At 40.4% G+C, this 20,152-nt stretch overlaps 1 protein-coding gene across 5 annotated transcripts in view; it reads left to right on the top strand.

Moving 5' to 3' along the window:
* The window catches only part of THSD4 (thrombospondin type 1 domain containing 4), a 691,564-nt gene that overhangs the window by 596,180 nt on the left and 75,232 nt on the right, over positions 1-20,152 (top strand). For all 5 annotated transcript variants that reach the window (XM_077123893.1, XM_077123894.1, XM_077123895.1 and 2 more), the window contains 2 exons: positions 16,878-17,053; positions 19,288-19,384. In XM_077123893.1, the coding sequence (XP_076980008.1) occupies positions 16,878-17,053; positions 19,288-19,384 (273 nt within the window). The remainder of the gene's footprint in view (positions 1-16,877; positions 17,054-19,287; positions 19,385-20,152) is intronic.

Below are 20,152 nucleotides of genomic sequence, written 5' to 3'. Positions count from 1 at the left end.
AATTGATTTTTGATGAAAGTGCAAAGGCAATTCAAGAAAGAAGGTGTTGTCTTCTAAGCAAATGGTACTTTAACAATTGGACATCAATATACCAAAAAAAAAAAAAAAATGAACTTCAACTTACACAAAATTAAAGTAGACCATGGATCTGTATGACAAATGTAAAATTATAAAACTTTCAGAAGGACACATAGGGAAAAAAATCTCTGTGACCCTGGGTTAGGTGAAGATGTCCTATATATGACACCCAAAGCTAGTTCTGTAAAAGAAAACATTGGCAAACTGGGCTTCATCAAAATTTAAAACTATTGCTTTATGAAAAGCATGAAAGATAAGGCACAGACTGGGAGAAAATATTTGCAGATTACGTATCCAAATAAGGACTTCTTTCCAGAAGGTATGAAGAGCTCTTAAAATTCAACAGTAAGAAAAAACTACCCAATTAAAAATTGAAGGACAGATTTGAACAAGTTACTTCACCAAAGAAATACACAGATGGCATAGAAGCATATGAAAAGGTGCTCGACATTTTTTTAGTCATTAGGAAAATGCAAATTAAAACCACAATTACATACTGTGACACACATATTAGAACAACACACACACACATAAAGGAGAAATCCCCACAAACAAAACCAGACAATACCAGGTGCTGTTGAGAATGCAAAGCAACTGAAACTCTCATGCACCGATGATGGGATTGAAAAAATAGTTTGGCCACATGGGAAGAACAGTTTTACAGTGCTTTATAAGGTTGTATTTGCCCTCTCCATATTACCCAGCGATCCCAGTCCTAGGTATTTACCCTAGAGAAATAATAGCTCATATTCACACACAAAAAGAACTTGTACATGAATGTTAAAAGCAGCTTTATTCATTATCACCAAAAGCTAGAAACAACCCAGATATACTTCACCTGGGGAATGGATGAACTGTCATATATCCATACCGGGGAATACCACTCCACATTGAAAAGAACAAACTATTTATACACACAACAAGGATGAATCTCAAATGCATTATGGTAACTGATACAATCCAGACTCAAAAGGCTACATGCTGCCTGATTCCAACAGATCTTTGGTTGCCAAGGGTGAAGTATTGGGAAAGGGTGTAACCACAAAGGAGTAGGATGAGGGAATTTTTTTTTTCAGGGACATGAAACTGTAATAAATTTAATAGCAACAAAAGCATATCTATAAAAATGGAACCAACTGTTGAAAATGCTCTGGTCATTATTAATATTATGACCAATAATGAGATAACTCGTGTTTCTTAGGCCGAGTTAAACTAGGAAGCTTAGTTTAAAAGAGGTAGGTCACTCCTTTAATCCTATATAGATTATTGTAATGCCTGGAAACATCCTAGGGTATATTAACCAGATAATCAAAAAGTACTGGCAAAGTCTCCTGAGGGAGGGGAAAAAGACTAAGGAACTATTAAACCTTACCATCAGGGAATCTCCTGATACTGTGTCAAACTTTAGGGACACCCAAATCAATAGCCCATGCCCTCGATCCTGAGGCTTACTCTTGTGAAGCTTATGTAGGTAGTGGAGAAACTTAGACTACCTATAGGCATGCCTAAGAGTTACTTCTGGAAGACCTCTGTTGTCACTCACATGTGGCCTCACTATCTTTAACCCCAACTCTGCAAGTGAAATCATTGCCCTCCCCCCTACATGGGACATGACATCCAGGGGTGGAAGTCTCCCTGGTGACGTGGGAGAGGACTCCCAGGAATGAATCCAGACCTGGCACCATGGGATCAACAATTACATCCTGACCAAATGGGGGGAAAGAAGTGTAATTAATAAGGTAGCAGTGGTAGAGAGAGTTCAAATAGAGTCGAGAGGCTACTCTGGAGGTTGCTTTTATGCAAGCCAACCTGCCAACCCCCAACCAGGACCATTCCAGCCAATCCTAAAGAACACCTAGGGCAATATATAAGATTCCACAAGGGTTCCAGGCACTAGAGTAACTTGCCAGAAACCTACAACCTCCAGATGGGTCCCTGGTCCAGGTAAGTCCTGACACCAAGCCCAGCCTCTCCAGAACATCAGATAGTTCCATCTCCCTACCCCATATTAGTGACAGGCCCTTCCAATATGAAAAATTTAGAATTGCCATAACCCAAACACCCCAAAGAGAGATATGGAAAGATCAAAGGTAATGGTGGAATTATATATAGAAGATAGGATTTAACAAATGAATATGAATGCTGAATCATTAAATTGATATCTCTTTTAGTCTCCAGTATTTTAGAGCAGCTAGAAGTAAAAACCTAAAATTGTGAAATTGTAACCCTATGTCAAAGTCTGAAATATGTCGTACAACTAATTGTGATGCTGTGCTTGGAAATTTATAGTTTTTTTGTATTTATATTATTGTTCACAAAAAAAAGGGAAAAAAGTCAGTTGTAATGATAAGAAAGTATTTAAGCCCTCTAGCCTCCTGTATTCTGGAGCAGCAAGGAGGGAAAATATGAGAGGATCATATGGTAGCACATGACAAACTCTGGGATCTGTCCTGTAACCACTTCTTGAAGAGTGCTTTGAAAACTATTGCTTTTTTATTTCTTTACTTTGTATAAATGTTATACTATACAATAAAAAAAAAGTTTAAAAGAAAAAAAAAGGAGTAGATCACTGTCTGAAGCAATGAGTGGAATAGTCTTACTCTAAGATGCCATCAGGGTAATCTCTAGAACCTGAAACACTCTGGTCCCCCTTTGAGAAGAACAGCTTCCACGGTCTCCTTGCCAAGGCTTAAGTTCTTCCTGCTTCAGGATGGCATGGTAGCTGCACAGTGGCCCTTGGTCCCTCATACTGTCCTCCTGATGAGTTGCTAGCATCCTCCATTGGGCCCCAATGGTTTCCATGTTGAGGTCAGTCTTTCTGCCCCCACATGACCCTCCGCCTTCACCCATGTCGCTGTACCTTTCCATAGCTATTGCCTCCTGGGGTCCTGTAAGGGAGACTTGATCTGATTTGCAGAATCTTAGGAGATTTTATTGATGTCATGCCTGAGTGTCTCCTACCAGCATGGAAATATGTATTTTGTACAAACTTATGTGAGGCTTCATTGTTGTAATATTGCAATCTCCTCCCAACACCACAAAAAAACAGGGTATCATCAGGGAAGAGTCCTTATTGCAACCTTTCTAGCAGTTTGTAGGTCAAAATAAAATTTAAGTATTAAGTCTCCCATCCCCTGCTTGTACTCCAGATAAATTCATTTCTGACATCAGCCAAGCTTAAAGAGATAATTTGGCCCATCTTTTATAATGGGCTAGAAATGACTGAAGATACAATATTAGAAGGAAAGCACTGATGTTTTAGTGAACCTAACCACCAAATTTATAGACTAATTAGATATGAAAGCTAAGAAAGATCTGTACTTAAAAGTGCTGCAGAATCTGTCAGAAGCTGCTATGCCAATTGCCTAAAAGTGTATCATATTTTCTTGGTCCAGTTTGCACTAGAAGGTGGGGCACAGAAAGAATCAAGCAGACCATGTGTTCCAGTCATCACTCTGCTGCTTATCAGCTGTGTGAATATTGGCAAATTAATCTTTCTGAACCTCGTTCTTCACATCTTCTCCCAGGATTGTGATGATTAAATGCAATAGCTTGTGTAAGCACTAGAATATAAACTTCACGAGGGTAAGGAGGTTTTTTTTGGGGGGGGGGGTAAGGGTCTGTTCATTTCTATGGCCCCAGCACATAGTAGGTACTAAATAACTATTTGTTGCATGACTGAAGTACAATAAAATTTAAAAGCAGAATACAATTAAGTATAGAAACAAGGATACTTAAGTTTTGTCCAGAGATTTTTATATGCTTATTTCTTGCTCAAGTTTATATCCCTTTTTTTATATATATAAAAGCTGTTTTAAGGATGCAGGCTATTTTAAGGACGTATATGCCATGGGTGAATGTGTGCATGTATCCAGAGAATGTAGATAAAGTAACATACCTGATTCTTGTAGTTTTTCGTGACTCAAGTTAGCCTAATCTCTAGGGTAGTGGTGATCATACTTAAGCCTGCATCAGAACCCCCAGTAGGGCTTATTAAAGTAGATTTCTGGACCCCACTTCCAGAGACTCTGGATAAGGAGCCCTGGGGTGGGGCCCGAGAATATTCATTTCTAGCAAGTTTTAAGATGCTGCTGACGCTGCCGGCCTGGGGACCACACATTGAGAACCACAGCTCTCGATCTATGGCTCCCTTACTAGACCCCACTATGACCCAGGGCTCAATGTCCCCAGAGCTGCAGCAGTGCTCAGGAGGGGTGAATTCCATTCTGAGCTCCACCTCGCATTCTTTACCCCAGTTTGGTAGTGATATTAAAACAGAGATGTAAAACTTTACTATATATGTGGAATCTGAATTGAGTGACTACTACCAGGGGAAAGAATAAACGTTCCCCTCTGAGAGAAGTTTTGTAAACTAAAAAGATAAGGAAGCAATTCGAGAGGTCCAGAAGACACAAGAATGACTGAATGTTGATCATTCTTGAAGCTTGGTTATGGATACGTGCGAGTTCCTTATACTGCTTTGTTTTACTTTGAACATGTTTGACATTTTCCATTTTTAAAAAAGCTCTTTAAAAAATGTAAGCAGATTATAAACGTAGAGGAGAAAAAGATGTGTGTTAGAAAAATATATAAGGGCTATTTTTGAATTCTCAAGATGGTTAGCGATAAATCCACTCGACCAGTGCTTCTTAGACTTTTCTGTGAAGCCCCGTGTAGCCTAAGAAAGTCTATACTTATTTCTGGGGAGTAAGAAGTTAGCTCAAAGTTGTCCTATTGAAGTCCAGATTTCTTTGAAGTATTGTGTTTCATCTTCCGTATTAATGCGATTTTGCATTCTAATTAGTATCCATTTGATTTAATGTAAAGATAAAGTTTTAAATTATCATCATCAAGGCAAATGTGTCCTACCTGTTCAACTAGTGAATGGGCCAGCTGCTGGCATTAGATGTGTAATCCTCATAAATCCAGAGGTGTAAATGATTCATTCTTGGAGAATACCACAGGCAAGAACCGTAGCTCATCCACCCACATAATTAAACAGAACTTAAGTCTTTACTTTTGCTCTCAAGAGACATTAAAAGTGACATTCACTTCCTACTCAGAGTTCTTATACTCAAAAACACCAAAACTTGAGTTCATTTGTATCCCTACAATAAAGTCCTTCTACTAAACAGCATCTAAGCACAGCCTGTGTGTTTTTATATTAACTGCTTCTCCCGTTCCCCATCTGCCACTTAGGATTGAGTTGGTGCCACCATCTTGAACTCTCACAACAATGCTGATTATAACTCACGTTGATTTGAATTTCCTTCTTGGTGTTTTCATTAGATTCAACTTTGTATTTCAAACTTTGTCATCACCAATCTTCGTGATTTTTTTTTTCATCACCCAAGTTCCCCAGCACTGAGTGACCTTTGGCTTATGCATTGCCTAGAACAGGAATGGAACGAAGTCTACTTGTGTGTTTACACTTAGAAAAAATTTTAGAGCCATGTAAATTAGAACCTGTGGGCCATTTTGTGTGCGAAAAAAATTTTTGGTTCATAATGTAATAAAATTTAAAATACCTCCCCGTGTTGTTGCGAATCAACCCTTCTGCTTATACCTCAGTGGCATCAGTTTCACCACAGGTGCCACGGTAAAGACTTTGGAATTAGGCTCTGAGCTTTGTTCTCTATTTAAGATAGGTCTATTTCCTGTAAAACCCTGGCTTTAAATATTGGTGTTTTCTTCAGCTGCAAACCAGTGTATACACCCACACTCCACAACCACGGAAGGTTTACAACCCTGAAGCACACGACAGAAAATAGATGCTAGGTGCCACACCGTAGGACTCCTTATGCTTTTCTCTTTGTTCAGGAAGCACTTTCCTGGTTTATAGAGCTGTTTGGCTTTGGTTGTGTATATGTGTTTGAACGTGTGTGTTTCGAGTCCAGTGCTCAGTTGCTTTAAATCTTAGCTGACTGTCCTTGTGCGGTGACAAAAGACCAGTGAGTGGGTCGTGAGAGCAGCGGGACCGTCGCGCCTGGCTGCCAAGGCCTTCCTCCTCCAAACCGAGCAGCTCAGGCCTCGCGGCTTTCCCCCGCTCTCTGTATATGCAGGAGACTTATTCTCTGATGTGCGTTGATCACCCCCATGGAATTCCCCAGTGTAGGAACCTAACACAAAACTCTATGAGGTTGCCACAAATGATCCTGGATGTTTGCTCCTGGGGTAGAGCTGACCAGGGGACAAGGAGGCAGGGAAAGTAGAATTCTAGGCCCACCTCTGACATCTGTTTAAAACAGCTCCAGTTTTCCATTTGTTCCAGAAGAAGGATGCATTATTTGTCTATAACTATAGTTCTAATAAAACACTTATCCTCTTCCTATTGATAGGGTTGCTATTTTTAAAATGGACCTTCTTGGCTTCTGTTGTTTTGTCAGTGAATCTCCAGTGAGTCCTTACTAAGGACCAGCTCTTTGCTGACACTGTGGGTCATAAAAAGAAATTTAAAAGCCAGTCCCCATAGGACGAGGGGATGAAATAAGTAAAGCCGAGGTAGGTTATGCTATGCAAGGCTACACAGCAGTTGGAAAATGATTATCTAGATGGACATTGCAGCATCAGAGGTAGATCTTAAAAGCAGAGGGCGATCGGAAAAACAGTAACATTACTGTAAATTATGTCTGTATTTATATGTATTTAGTCACACTGGTGTAGCTGCATGTAGGGTGCCATGCAGAGAGAGCTACGGGCAGGCCTCTGCCATGGTCCAGGTGTGAGGCAAAGGGAACTTGGATGCAGGCAGTGATGGGCAGGAGAGAAAAGGGAGAGGGGCTGAGCAGCAACAGTGCAGAGAAAGTGGGAGAGGGAGAGGGCAGTGTCAAAGATGTTGCCAAAACTTGATTTTGAGTAATGGGGAAATAGTTTTTAAAAAGAAAGTGGAGAAGTTGGGAAACAGGCTTATTTAGGGTGAGAAAGATGTTGAGTTTATCTCTAGATGAACTGAGCTATAGTGAGACCTGTTAGAGCAATTAGGCTCCTAGAATTCCTTCCAAATGGTAGACTGGGTCCTTCCCTGCTGTGGGGAACAGACAGTCCAGCTGAAAGGGGCCCTAAGTGGCCGCAGATGCAGAGCTGATGCTTTCTGTGAGCAGAGAGGGGCACGGAAGGACACAGTTATCTCTGCACTTCATGCATCAACCATCTTGCCATTCTCCTGCCAGTATAATCTCTTTAAAACCTCATCTCAGGTATCCCTGCCCTGATCCGAAACCTTCCACGGCTCCGCAGTGCCCATGCAATCAAACCCTCAGTTGCTGTGTGAGGTCTCTCCTGCTTACCTTGTCTCCAGGGACTCTCACTCCACCGCACGCACCTCCTCGCACGCCCCAGCACCCCAAGTTCCCTTCTCTAGCCAGCCAGACTGTTCACATCCCTTGTTCACGGGCTTTCCTCTGCCCACTGTCTGTAGAGCTGCTCTCCACCCTTCAAACCCCTGCTCAAATGCCACACCACCTTCCGGTTCCTCAACGTCCTAGGACATTTTCCTGCCCCTCTCTATTCACGTTGTATTAGCGTCATGGGTTTGGCGGCCCGGTACACTGTGAGCTCCCAAAGTCGCAGACTGTGTCTTGTCTTTGAGGCCCCCCCAAAACTTTTCAGCCCCGTTTATTTTCTTACTTGAATGCGTAGATAGGATCTATTTCATACAACAATATTTGGGGCTTAAAAACAATGCAAATTCTATGTATCATTAGTAAGCTTTCAAAAGAAATTTGGAGTCAAAATAAATCCATTGTGCTAATATTTTTAAATTAGCCATACTTAGTTATAATGTAACAATGGCATAGGAAGGAAGCCTTGGCATTTCTCTTATTCACTCCCCTCAAAACCTGCAATTATATAGTGCCAAAGAGAAAGCCAGCCTTCTTACTCTCATACTCTGATTTTCACTCCAGACACATTACATCATGTTTCAGAAAATCACACAGATTCTATTCTATCCAAACTCAAGATGCCAAAGTGAATCTGAATGGAAAAGTTACTCTGTGTGATGTAGGCATGTATTTATTTAACAGAAACCATAATTTGGACATTTTCTCAAACTGGACCTGGATCTACCTAAGAAGAAATGTTCTCCTTTTTAAATAAGTTTTTCATACATTACTGCATGTGTTTACCATTTTGGTCAGGAAAGAGGTTATTTTTGAGATTGGAATTCTTAAACAGGAATATCCAAATGTAAGCCGGACTTGAAAGAGTTTCCAAGAATCTCTTATCTGAACTCCCAGATTAAAATAAGAGAGATCAGGAAAACTTAGCTCATAATTTAATTCTATTCAACAAGCAAAATACATGTGTCACACACGTGTTTATCTTTAAGGCAGTTATCTTCCAGCAGTGGAAGCAGGTACATAAGCAAATCGCTACAATGTAGAGAAATAAACTTAATAATAGAAACGAGGCGATTCCTGTGTCTTTGTGACATGTCCCATTGTTCTTTTTTTTCTACTTGTTTTTTTTTAGGTCAAAGTCACATAAAATTAAACATTTTAAAGTAAATAATTCAGTGACATTTAGTACATTTACAACAGTGTGTAACCACCACCTCTAGTTCTCAAATATTTTCATCACCCCAGAAGAAACCATGTTCTTATTAAGTAGTTATTCCTCATTTCCTCCTTCCTCTCAGCTCCTGGCAACCCACAATCTGCTTTCTGTCTCTAAATTTACCTATTTTGGATACTTCATATAAATGGAATCATACTATATGTGACATTTTATGTTTAGCTTCTTTTACTTAACGTAATGTTTTCAAGGTTTATCCATGTTGTGGCATGTATCAGAACTTCATTCTTTTTTTTTTTTTTTTGACCAACTGATTTCTGTATTAGACATGTTGTAGGTTATAGAAAAATCATGCAGGAAGTACAGAGTACCCAGATACCCCCCTTCACACACAGTTTCCCTATCAGTAAGACTTTTCATCAGTGTGGTTCCTTTGTTAGAATTGATGAAACAACATTATTATAATTATATTGTTAACTGTAGTCCATAGTTTCCCTATAGGGCTCACTGTCTATGCTGTACAGTTCTATGGTGTTTTTTTTATTATGTTATCATATATGTACAACCTAAATTTTCCCCTTGTAACCATACCCAAATATACAGTTCAGTAGTGTAACACAATGGTGTGCGTTCATCACCCCAAACAGAAACTCTACCAATTAGGCATTAAAGGTCGTCATTCTTTTTACAGTTGACAGTAATTCCGTTGTACGTATGTGGATACCACAGTTTGTTTATCCATTCATCCATTGGTGGACATTTGGGTTGCTTCCACCTTTTGGCTGTTGTAAATAGTGCTAGTAGGGACATCTGTATCTGAGGATGTGACTCCCTGTTTTTCATTCTTTTGAATATACGCAACCCCACTGTTTTTGTGAGCCCTTCCTTTTACTTTCAGACGTGCTAAGCCGTCCTAGGGTTGTACCAGCCCTGGAAGCCTCATTTCTCCATGAAAGGTGTCTTTTAGTGGGAATGCCAGAAAGTTAGAGTGCTTGGCGTGCTTATTGCTACTGGGATGTCTTTGCTTCTTAGCCCTCTCTGCAGACAGAACTAGGAAGTGTATGTACGAATATAAGTTTTTTACATAAAAATTTTACGGCTGATATATATGTGTGTGTGTATACTGCAGCATCCATATATACTTAACATATACATAAATTTTAAATCATGGGTCATACCATCTCAGATTCAAATCTATCACGCAGGATTTTGTCTTGCCCTTCCCCATTCATGTTAGTATGTTCCCTTTGCACAGTGAGAATCCTGGCTCCCAATAGCATCAACTACAGGGAATAGCCACTTTGAAAAAGTATATAGCAGTACTAACTACAGCTAAACACCCATATACCCTGTGACGTGACAATTCCACTTTGGGATATATTCCCATCAGAAATAAGGGATTATCTCTACCAACAAGACATGTACAGGCATACCTCATTTTACTGTGCTTCGCTTTATTGCACTTCGCAGACATTGTGTCTTTACAAATTAAAGATTTGTGGCAACATTGCATCAACAAGTCTGTCCACACCATTTTTCCAACAGTATGTTTTCACTTCATTTCTCTGTGTCACATTTTAACTGAAGTATGTACATTTTTTTTTTTTAGATATAATGCTACTGTATACTTGATAGACTGCAGTATGATGTAAACACAAATTTTATATGCACTGGGAAACCAAAAAACTTGTGTGGCTCGCTTAATTGCAATATTTGCTTTATTACAGTCATCTGGAACCAAACCTGCAATATCTCTGAGGTATGCTACAGGAATGATAATAGCAGCTTTTCCATAAGAGCCAAAAACTTGGAAACAACCCAAAAGTCTATCAAAAATAGGAAAAACAAACAAACTGTGGCATGCTCATATAATACTAAATAGCTGTGAAAAAGAATTATTTATATCTATAATCCTGACGTGTGTGTGTGTGTATACATACATATATACATATACAACAATGTAGATGAATCTCAGGGATATAAAGTTAAATAAAAGATGTCAGAGTTAAATAAAAGATGTCAGGCACAAGAGTGTATACTGTAGGATTACATTTATATGAAGTACAAAAACAGGCAAAACTAATCTGTAAGACTAGAAAGGCAGACGGCTGATATGCTTTGGGACTTGTGGGAGAGGGAGTAATGAAAGAAGTAGCCTTCTAGGGAGCTGGAAATGCTTCATGCCTTTATCTGAACAGTAGGTACACACGTATAAGACAAATGTAAAAAATCATCAGCTCTACACTTATAATTTCAGTACTTTGCTATTATATAAACTCTGTCTTACTTTTTAAAAAAATTTTCAATGCAGCTACAAGTTGGTCTGCCAATGCAATTAACTTCAGTGACTTACTCAGGAAATATATATGTTCTTCACATAGCCAGTTTCACATGTGCTCAGGAAATGACAACTACATCAAAAGGTAATCATCTACCTAGTAACTACAAATATTTCTTTTGTAATTCACATCCAATTTCAGTAATAGGAAAATGGGGAAAAAATTGCGCCTCCTGGAATTTAACAGTACAGTATGTGGGCCTCCCTCATGTCTTGCAGTGGTAAGTGGTTAATAAATTTTGGTTGAGTTGAATTAGATTTTCCAAAGATAAGTCACAATCCAAACTATTAATGACTTACGCTTTCTGCTTAAGTCACGTGGCTATAGGTGTCCTCTAGAATTGATTGCTGATGACTTGGAATCCATGGGGATGGCTGGGAAAATCGAGGCTGTGAGTCCTAAATACTCTCATAGAGGGAGAGAAATGTGGGAAGAGGCTTCAGTCGCAGAGGTAACAAAAGTCTCCGGTCCCCAGGACTGGCCTTTGCCTCCCTCCATTCAGTATCTGCCTTACTGCTCAGGCAAACCCCAAATATGGGCAGGGAACTCATTCCTAGAAAATCTCAAGCAAGCCCTCTCCTTTGATCAGGACTCAAAAATAAAGATTGAAAAGGTATGCTGCAGTGGTTCCCAAACTAATGTGCATCCCAGTCATCCAGAGAGCGTGGTAAACCAGACACTAAGCCCAGACCCAGAGTTTCTGATCCAGCCAGCTTGGCGTAGGGCCCAAAAAGCCACATGTCTCCCCAGTCTCTAGGTGAGGCTGATGCTGCTGGGCCAAGGGCTGCACTTTAAGAACCACTGATGTAGTAGGAAGAATATGGACTCAGAGTGTTGAAGTCTGAGTCATGAGCTCTGCCTAGTCTGCAACCTTGAGCAAGCAACTTAATGTCTCTGAGTCCGTTTCTTCCTACATGTAACAAAGATAATATTTATATTGCTTGTCTTAGAGGGTCAGCATCCATATTATGTGATTTCATTTGTGTTGTGAAGACCAAGTTTTCCTCACATTTCTGTGTCACGAGCCCCTTTGGCAGTTGATGCATGCCTCCTCAGAATAATGGTTTTAAGCCATAAAATAAGAAGGTTACAAATTATATTGAAATACAATTATCAAAATATTAAAAAAATTTGTAATATCATAACATGTTTCCTTAACATATTAGAATAGGACATCTAATGGAGAGTCTAATAATCTTTATAATAGCAGAATAGCAGTGAATTTTTAAGCAATATTTCAAAGTATCTGTACTGCCATGTGAATATATGTGTAATTTCTATTGGTGACAAAGACACAGGACTGCTAATACCACTGTGGCTTGTTACCTATGTCTATAGTAGTAGGCAGCACTAAATATTACTTGGAGGTCAGTGAAAATAAATATGTAATTCGCAGATCCCTTTAAGGTGGTAGTATGAAACATACAGTGACAGGTATATAGTGGATGCCATTTTTAGGGTATCTCAGACCCACTTGGGTCCACGCCCACCTGCAGGGTTCCATGGAGACTCATAAAATGGACTAAAAGAAGCAAATACTCCAGGCTACAGGCCTCCAGCTGGCCTGGGGCAGCAGGAAGCAGTGATGTCAACTCATAGCCCTTGGGTCTGATGCAGTCCTTCTCCAGTAGCTTCCAAGAGCTGCTGAAACTTGAAGAAGTGTGTCATTTGATTGCTAGGAGGAACTTAACCCTCACATTTTGAAGGAAGAAATAGGAATCTAGATCACAGAGATCTATTTGCTGTAAGGAACCCACCTTCTTTATTTGATTACGGGAGGAAAGGGTTGGGTCATCAATTTGGGCATCAAGATTCTGGCATAAAAGTTCTTAAGAAGCAGGACTTGATATGCAAACTGTTTGCTATACAGATCATATGGAAGGACATTGTTGATAATGGACAATTTAAGCAAACAATAAATATCCAGCATTGACAACTCAAACTGGAATAAAACCCAGCTGTCAAAGGAGAGTCAAGATTTCTTCACATCAACGTAGCTGTGAGATTGCCTTTTCAAACAGGCTTTGCCAAAGCTTGACCTTCAGTGAACACATCCTCTTAGTAAAAGCCACAAGCCACCTGCACCTTTTTGCAAGGGGCTTCTGGACGTCACTAATAGCCCTGGAACTGCTTACAGGCACATAAATTGCAGGTGCAGCTGTTTTTGATATTCAAGGCCAGATGGTGGCCAGTTGTGGAGCTGTTTCAGGAGCTAACCCCTGGGCTTATAGAATCAGGACCGTGTTTGCTAAAAATCTGATAAGGCTTTCTTATTCTTTGCTTGGCATGGTTAAAGAATCATTTAAACCTTCAGAGGGGATACATGGGTAATAGCAGTAGACGGTAAACCTTTCAGGGCTCTCAACTTTTTATTTCCTGGGGAGGCCCTTGCGGTTCCCTCCTATACAATAGCTTAAATGGTTCTTTAATGAACTTTGGTTTCCAGATAATAACCTCTTCTACAATCTGGACATTGAGTGCAATAAATCCTTAACTAGAATTCACCACAATTCTGAGTTTTTGATGTTCTGAATGGGATTTTAAGGATAAGCTACAAAAAAGAGAAAACATATATCCCTCAGGAGTGTTTCTGCTTGTATCCATTTCCTTTACATTAAGTTAAATCTAAAGGCTTTAAAGAAAGTAATAAATGCATATGATTAAAAATAGGTTTGATGGTGGTAAAGGATAGAAAATGGAAAATAAATGTTTCCCCTCGCATCTCCCAACCCAACCTAACCCCCAGGCTCTGCCCCAAATGATAGCAATTTTACGATGGTCCTTCTCTAAAAAGTTATCTGTGCCTGAATACATGTATACATACTTATATCAAAAAGTATACACAAATGGGGTCATCCCTCAGTCACACTGTCCTGTGCCTTTGTTTCATTTAGAAATATGTCATGGAGGGTGGGCCACAGTGGCTCAGCAGGCAGAGTTCTTGCCTGCCATGCTGGAGAACCAGGTTCAGTTCCTGGTGTCTGCCCATGTTAAAATAAATAAATAAATAAAAATAAATAAATAATTAAATATATATTTAAATATATATAAGTAATATATTATATATAAATATATACTTAAAAATAAATGGTTAAATATATATAAATCATATATATATCATGATATATATATATATTTGATATATATATATCATGAGATCTTTCCATCTCCTCACACACATAGAATCACAGAACTAGCTCATTCTTTTTAGGGCCACATGGCATTCCTTTGTGTGGGTGTGATCATTTACTTAAGCAGTCCTCTACAAATGGATGTTTAAATTGTTTTTAGTTTTTCTCTGTTAAAAAGAAAATCTGCAGGGAATAGCCTTACAGACACCTTTGGACACTAATAGATATATGTCTCTCAAGTCATTTCCTAGAAGTAGAATTCTTGAGTTAAAGTATGCAGGCACTTAAAGTTTTAACAGGTAACCAAATTGCCCTCCAGTATAGTTGAATCAATATACATTCCCATCAGCAATGTTTATGGGTGCTTATTTACTTACACTCTTATCAGTACTAGGCAGTCATCGGTTCAGGTTCAATTCCAGGACCATGCATCACCCCTTCCCCTGCAAAAAACAAACAAAAAAAGATATTGGGCAATAGCACGTTTTTGAAAAAACAGTTGCCTATCTGCTGGGTCAATAATATCTCATTGTGGTTTTGACTTGCATTTCTCTAATTATGAAGAAATTGTGAAGTTAAGCTTCTTTTCATTTGCTTATGAATATTTGTATTTGATTTTCTGTAAGGTGCCCAAGAAAGGGGGATAGCATCTAATGCAAGTCTATGCTTAGTCCTTAAAGAACTCTGATATTTAAAGGCTGAGTAGAGACAGATGAGGCAGGAAAGAAAAGAGGGGGAGCCTGAGACTCAGTGGGAGGAAAGCAAGTCAAACATGATGCCCCAGAAGCCAGTGGAAGAGTTTTCAAATAGGATGGAGTTATCAGCAGTGCCAAAGGCTGTTGAGGCATCTAGTAAGAGAAGGTCCCCAAAATACCCTTTGGATTCAACAACCTGGAGGTCTTGGGGCATTAATGGGAATTGCTTAAGTGGAATGATGGAGGTAGGAGCCAGATGAGAAATGGTGGAGGTATGAATGGGGAGTGAGGAAGTGGAGACACTTATATGGAAGTATGGCTTTTGATAGAGAAAAACCCAGCTTCTGAGTGACTAGAACTGTTCTTCACCAACCTCCCACCCTTGACCCTTCTTCATCACCCAGAAAGCTGAATTGATTTTATAACTTGATAGTCAAGGAACCACACCTGTGGTCTACCAGTAATCATGACAACCAGCCAACCAGGTAGGACAGTGGGGGGTGGGGCGGGGGGGAAGGCCACGAAGATGGCGCAGCTTTTCCACCCCTTGTTGCAGCTTCTGCCTCTAGTCTCTGGTAGGGCCCATTGCCAAAACACTACTGAAAATGGATTTAAGAAAGAAAAGAGCCCTTATATTTTAGAGACAAATACTGAAAAACATAAGGATGAATGGAGTCTGGGATTTGTGATACAAGTTACACAAGTGACACAAGTGACACAAGATAAGCCATGAGTTGATAATTGTTGAAGCTGAGTACATGGAGGTTCATTATACTATTCTCATTATTTTTGTTCTTGTATAAATTTTTCCATAATAAATTGTAACAAAATAATAAAGTTAGGAATTCTGTAAATCCCTTACAGAACTTAGAGTTCTAGCCTCTCGTGTAAAACAGGAGGACATGTTAACATTGCCTCCACATTCTCCCAAAGCCTGCAGCCATCACAGGGCCACTAGGCTATGTGGCATTTCAAACAGGATATCTTCTGAACTGGCTCCACCATGGGCTTCTGGGTTTCAAGGAGCCAGGTGTCTAAAGGGAGAAAGTCTGGCTCTTTCTTCTGCCATTAAGCCTAACACCTGTTCCTTGTGCCTCTTCTTCCTTATCTCCCTCTGGAGTGAGGCCTCCAACTCAGAGTTCTATCACTTAACTGTCTTCATGAACTGGAACAACTTACCTCGTGTTTTTTAGCCACCCTCTGAAAAATGGGAATAACAGCATCTGCTTGGCAGTGCTCTCAAGAGGATTAATTTTGCAGTGTATGTGGAAACATCTTACACAGGCTTAAATGCTCACAAAAGTCAGGTGATATAAATGAGTGAAGCTGGCCAGGTAGAAGAAAAGAACGCAGCCCTATTGGTCTGTCTTGAGCTTTGCAACTTTTAGCAGAGATACAAATAGAGGGAATTATAAAAAATATTATAAAAGAGAAATAACAATGCAGCATTGTAATAAATGGTAACAGATTTAGCGTCAGTGTTGGGGAATAATAGGGAGTGGTCGAGATTGGGGCAAACCAAAGCATGCATCTAAGTGGAACAGTCATCCTCAGCTCCAGCTAATTGCTGCAGTGAGAATAGGGAGCCAATGTTAACATGTCCTCCTGTTTTACAAGAGAAGCTAGAACACTAAATTTTTATGTGAAATCTCCCAATTCTTAAATTTGGGCTCAATTATTTTTAAGAAAACACTGTGACGGCCAAATTTAATCCCATCTCGAAGCCAAAATCAGCCCATGGGCTGCCAATGTGCAACCTCTCACCTAGATCACAGTACACACTCTAAATTAGCTTCCCTTCCCCCTCCTTTTATCTAACTTTCTCATTTCCCTCCCTGTTTTCTGCATCCTTCTTTCCAATCCTTCATCTCTTTACTAAGGTCAAATAGTGCAGGGGGTAAAAAGGGTTGAAGAAGTGATGGAGCACGAGGGGATGTGATCAAGGTGCCCAGCCATGCCCAGGACTGGGACTGTGCCTGGCACATGGTAGATCCTAATGGAAAGCTTGATGAATGAGTAAGCCAGCCATGGAAGGAGTTGGTTCACTTTTTTGTGCACACTGAAGGCCCCCTGTGCACACTCTGGGCTTACTCAAGGAACTGTCTCATTTTTCTCAACAGCTTTGCGAAGTCGTTCTGGTCGCTCCATCATCAATGGCAACTGGGCAATTGATCGGCCTGGAAAATACGAGGGCGGAGGGACGATGTTTACCTACAAGCGTCCAAATGAGATTTCGAGCACTGCAGGAGAATCCTTTTTGGCCGAAGGTCCCACCAATGAGATCCTGGACGTCTACGTGAGTTTGGGTGTTTCTGGACTGTTCTCTGGATTTTGAATCTTGTTGCTTCTAAAGACCACACTTAGAACAAATAAGCCAGAAATCATTGCCCATGCTCAATAAAATCATGAGTAGAGCCTGTTTGAGGTGCCTCTTAAATCTTGGCATCCATCTTGGCCATGTGCCTTTGAATGTGCCTAACTCACAGAAACTTTAAACTCTACCAGATGCTTATTACTCTCAGAGTTTATTGACCCAGTAAAACCAATTTTACTTGTTGAACCAAATCAGAGGCAAAACATATCCTTTATTTCATGAGGATTGGATCTCCTCCAGGTACTTTCCTCCTAATGTTAATTTGGCATGTTTTCTTTTTATGGCAAAAGAAAGCAAATGCCCAAAGCAAGACAAGGCCACTTGCAGTTCCCAGGCTTCTTCAAACTCCATTAAAGCAAATGAAGAAACAAGAACTCCAGAGTGCTCCAGATGAAAGAATAAAGCTTGGAGCCACACTCTTGAGCTTTCTGTCTTTACAGAAGACAGAACTTGGATTTCTTTTATAAGAAACTAAAGTATTGAGTTGCTAAAGAGTTTAAGATGGACCTTATTTTTAAAAGAGACCACTAGAATCCAACCTTTTTAAAAGATCAGGAAATAAAAAGTGACAAGAAATAAAAGCTCAAAATAACTTTTTGATAAAAAGAATGAGCTGTACAGTAAAATTGTCCCCACAGCCATGCTAACTCTAGATGGTATTTGCTATGTCAAAGTTTTATAAATAGTATTAATTCCATTTATGTTGTTTCTCTAACTACACAGTTAGGTGTTCATTCCTCTTGGGCCTAGTGGCTTGTGAACTAGAAATTATAAAGCAAGCCTTATTGTTAATTTTGGATCCTTTTTTAGACCGTCTAGTGGGTTGACTCTGAATAAATTTCTAATGGCATCAGAGATTAAAAGCTCAGTTTACTAACGGCCCACTGTGGGTGGTCTGGGATGTGAAGGCTGGCAAGAATTTCAAAAACAGGGCAAAGTTTGCATGGCAGAGTGCTCACACAGGAGAGTCACAGGAGAGGGAAGAGGGGGTTGATTATTTGAAAAGATGAGTGAGGGGACTGGGGCAGACAGCAGGGCCCTGTGGTCCCACCATTGCAGACTCAGGGGCTCTGTCCTCACTGTGCTTCCTCAAAGCCAATGGTTTGCTTATAGCTAGAGTACACCTACGAGATCAGCTGTGATTCTAACTTCCTCCTTCTCAAGATGAAGAAATTAAAAAACCATGGGATGAAGGAACTCACTCCAGTTGCACAGCTGGTCAACAGAAGAGCCACTTTATAAAACAGCAGAGACAGAAATACCAAACCGTGACAACATCTCCTTGCCCAACTCTTGTTACACCCAGATTCACATCCTCCTGCTCCATTTAGCCCACCACCCTACCTCCCACCAGGAAAGTCGCAGGCACAGGGAAATCTGTGTTCCAAAGACAATAAGGAGGGATTTATTGTGCTGGGCCAAGCTTTTTTGTTTTTGTTTTTGTTTTTCCCAGACAATGTTCATTTGCTGGACTCACACACCCCTATGCAGCTTCCTGTTTGCTGCCCTTTCTATTTTTTTAAATCACTGGTCCCTGAGAGAATATAACTCAGGGAGACTTAGTTGCCCTTACACATGTTTTTCTGACCCTGTGGTTCGGGAGCTTTCCATGGATGAGGTGGGGACGGAACCAGAAAGCTAGTGAGGAAGAGGACTGGGGTAAACCTTTCCTGAGCCAGCCTGAGCAGCCGGGTACAGGACTTTGAAAAAACCTTAAAGGATCCCTGGGCCAGCACTGGTCTTTCTTTATATGAATCTGTCTCGCCACCTAGTGTTCAAGCTGGTTTTCCTTTGGGGTAAACATGTTTATCCATTTTGAATATTTTGAGAGCACTGAGCAAAATCTAAGCCCTGATGTAGGATGGGTGGGAAGCCAACAAGAGGCTTTGCCACTCCTCTGTCTTCCTATTTTGAATTTATAAAATCTTGACCTTTAGCCTAGTTTTCTTCTGAATCTCTCAGAGATTAAGTACTTGATTCTACGAAAGCAAATTACAGACAGGCACTGGAAATAAGTTTCATTTCATCTGTCCCAGTTTCACTAATATTACTAGATATGAATCAACCCACTCATTTATAGGTCATGTCACTTATACTCTTGGTGCCAAAGGAACAAGGAGGTGCAGGTACATTAACACTGGCCTGTGTGTTCTCAGATGATACACCAGCAGCCTAACCCCGGAGTCCACTATGAATATGTTATCATGGGGACCAACGCCATCAGCCCACAGGTGCCACCTCACAGGAGAGCAGGTAAAATCCCTTGCTTTGCTGCCAAGCATTGTGGCTCCTTTCCCTTCAGAGCCCCCCCCCCCCTTCTTCTTGTACACCTGCTCTCTGTCTCCCAGTCAACTCAGAGAAAACCCATGGAAACATTTTAAAGCCGATGGGCCTCTATCAGGGGATGCTTACCATTTGTCTGACCCTTCACTGATAAGAGTGTTTTATTCATCTGATATGAAAATAAAGTGTAAATCCTGGGTCTGTCACTCCAGAGCAACATTTTGAAATGCCTTGTATCCATTTCCTATTGATGCTGTAACAAATTATCTCAAACTTGGTGGCTTAAAACAATGCAAATGTATTATCGTGCTCTTCTGGAGGTCAAGAGTCGGAAATGGATTTCATTGGGCCACTGGCAACATGTCAGCAGGGCCACGGTCCCTCTGGAGGCTTGAGGGGACAATCCATGGTCCTTGCGTTTTCCAGCCTCTGGAAGCTGCCCGCGTTCCTTGGCTCATAACCGAGAGACTTTGTATCTCTAACTCAGATACTCTTCTTCTGTCTTCACATCTCCTTCTCTGACACTCATCCTAGGGACTCCCTCTTATAAGGACCCTTGTGATGACATTGTGCCCACCCAGATAATCTCCCATCTCAAGATGCTTAACTTCATCATACCTGCAAGGTCCCTTCTGCCATGTAAGGTGATATATTCACAGGCTTTGGAGACTATGATGTAGAGGTTTTTGGGGGTGGGGGACATTATTCTGTCTATTCTGCCTTTTCTCTTGGTCCCCA

This window comes from Tamandua tetradactyla, chromosome 12 (assembly GCF_023851605.1).
Source record: "Tamandua tetradactyla isolate mTamTet1 chromosome 12, mTamTet1.pri, whole genome shotgun sequence".
Taxonomy (NCBI): domain Eukaryota; kingdom Metazoa; phylum Chordata; class Mammalia; order Pilosa; family Myrmecophagidae; genus Tamandua; species Tamandua tetradactyla.
The sequence above is the reverse complement of the archived record's forward strand: the minus strand, read 5'-3'. Positions and strand labels throughout refer to the sequence as shown.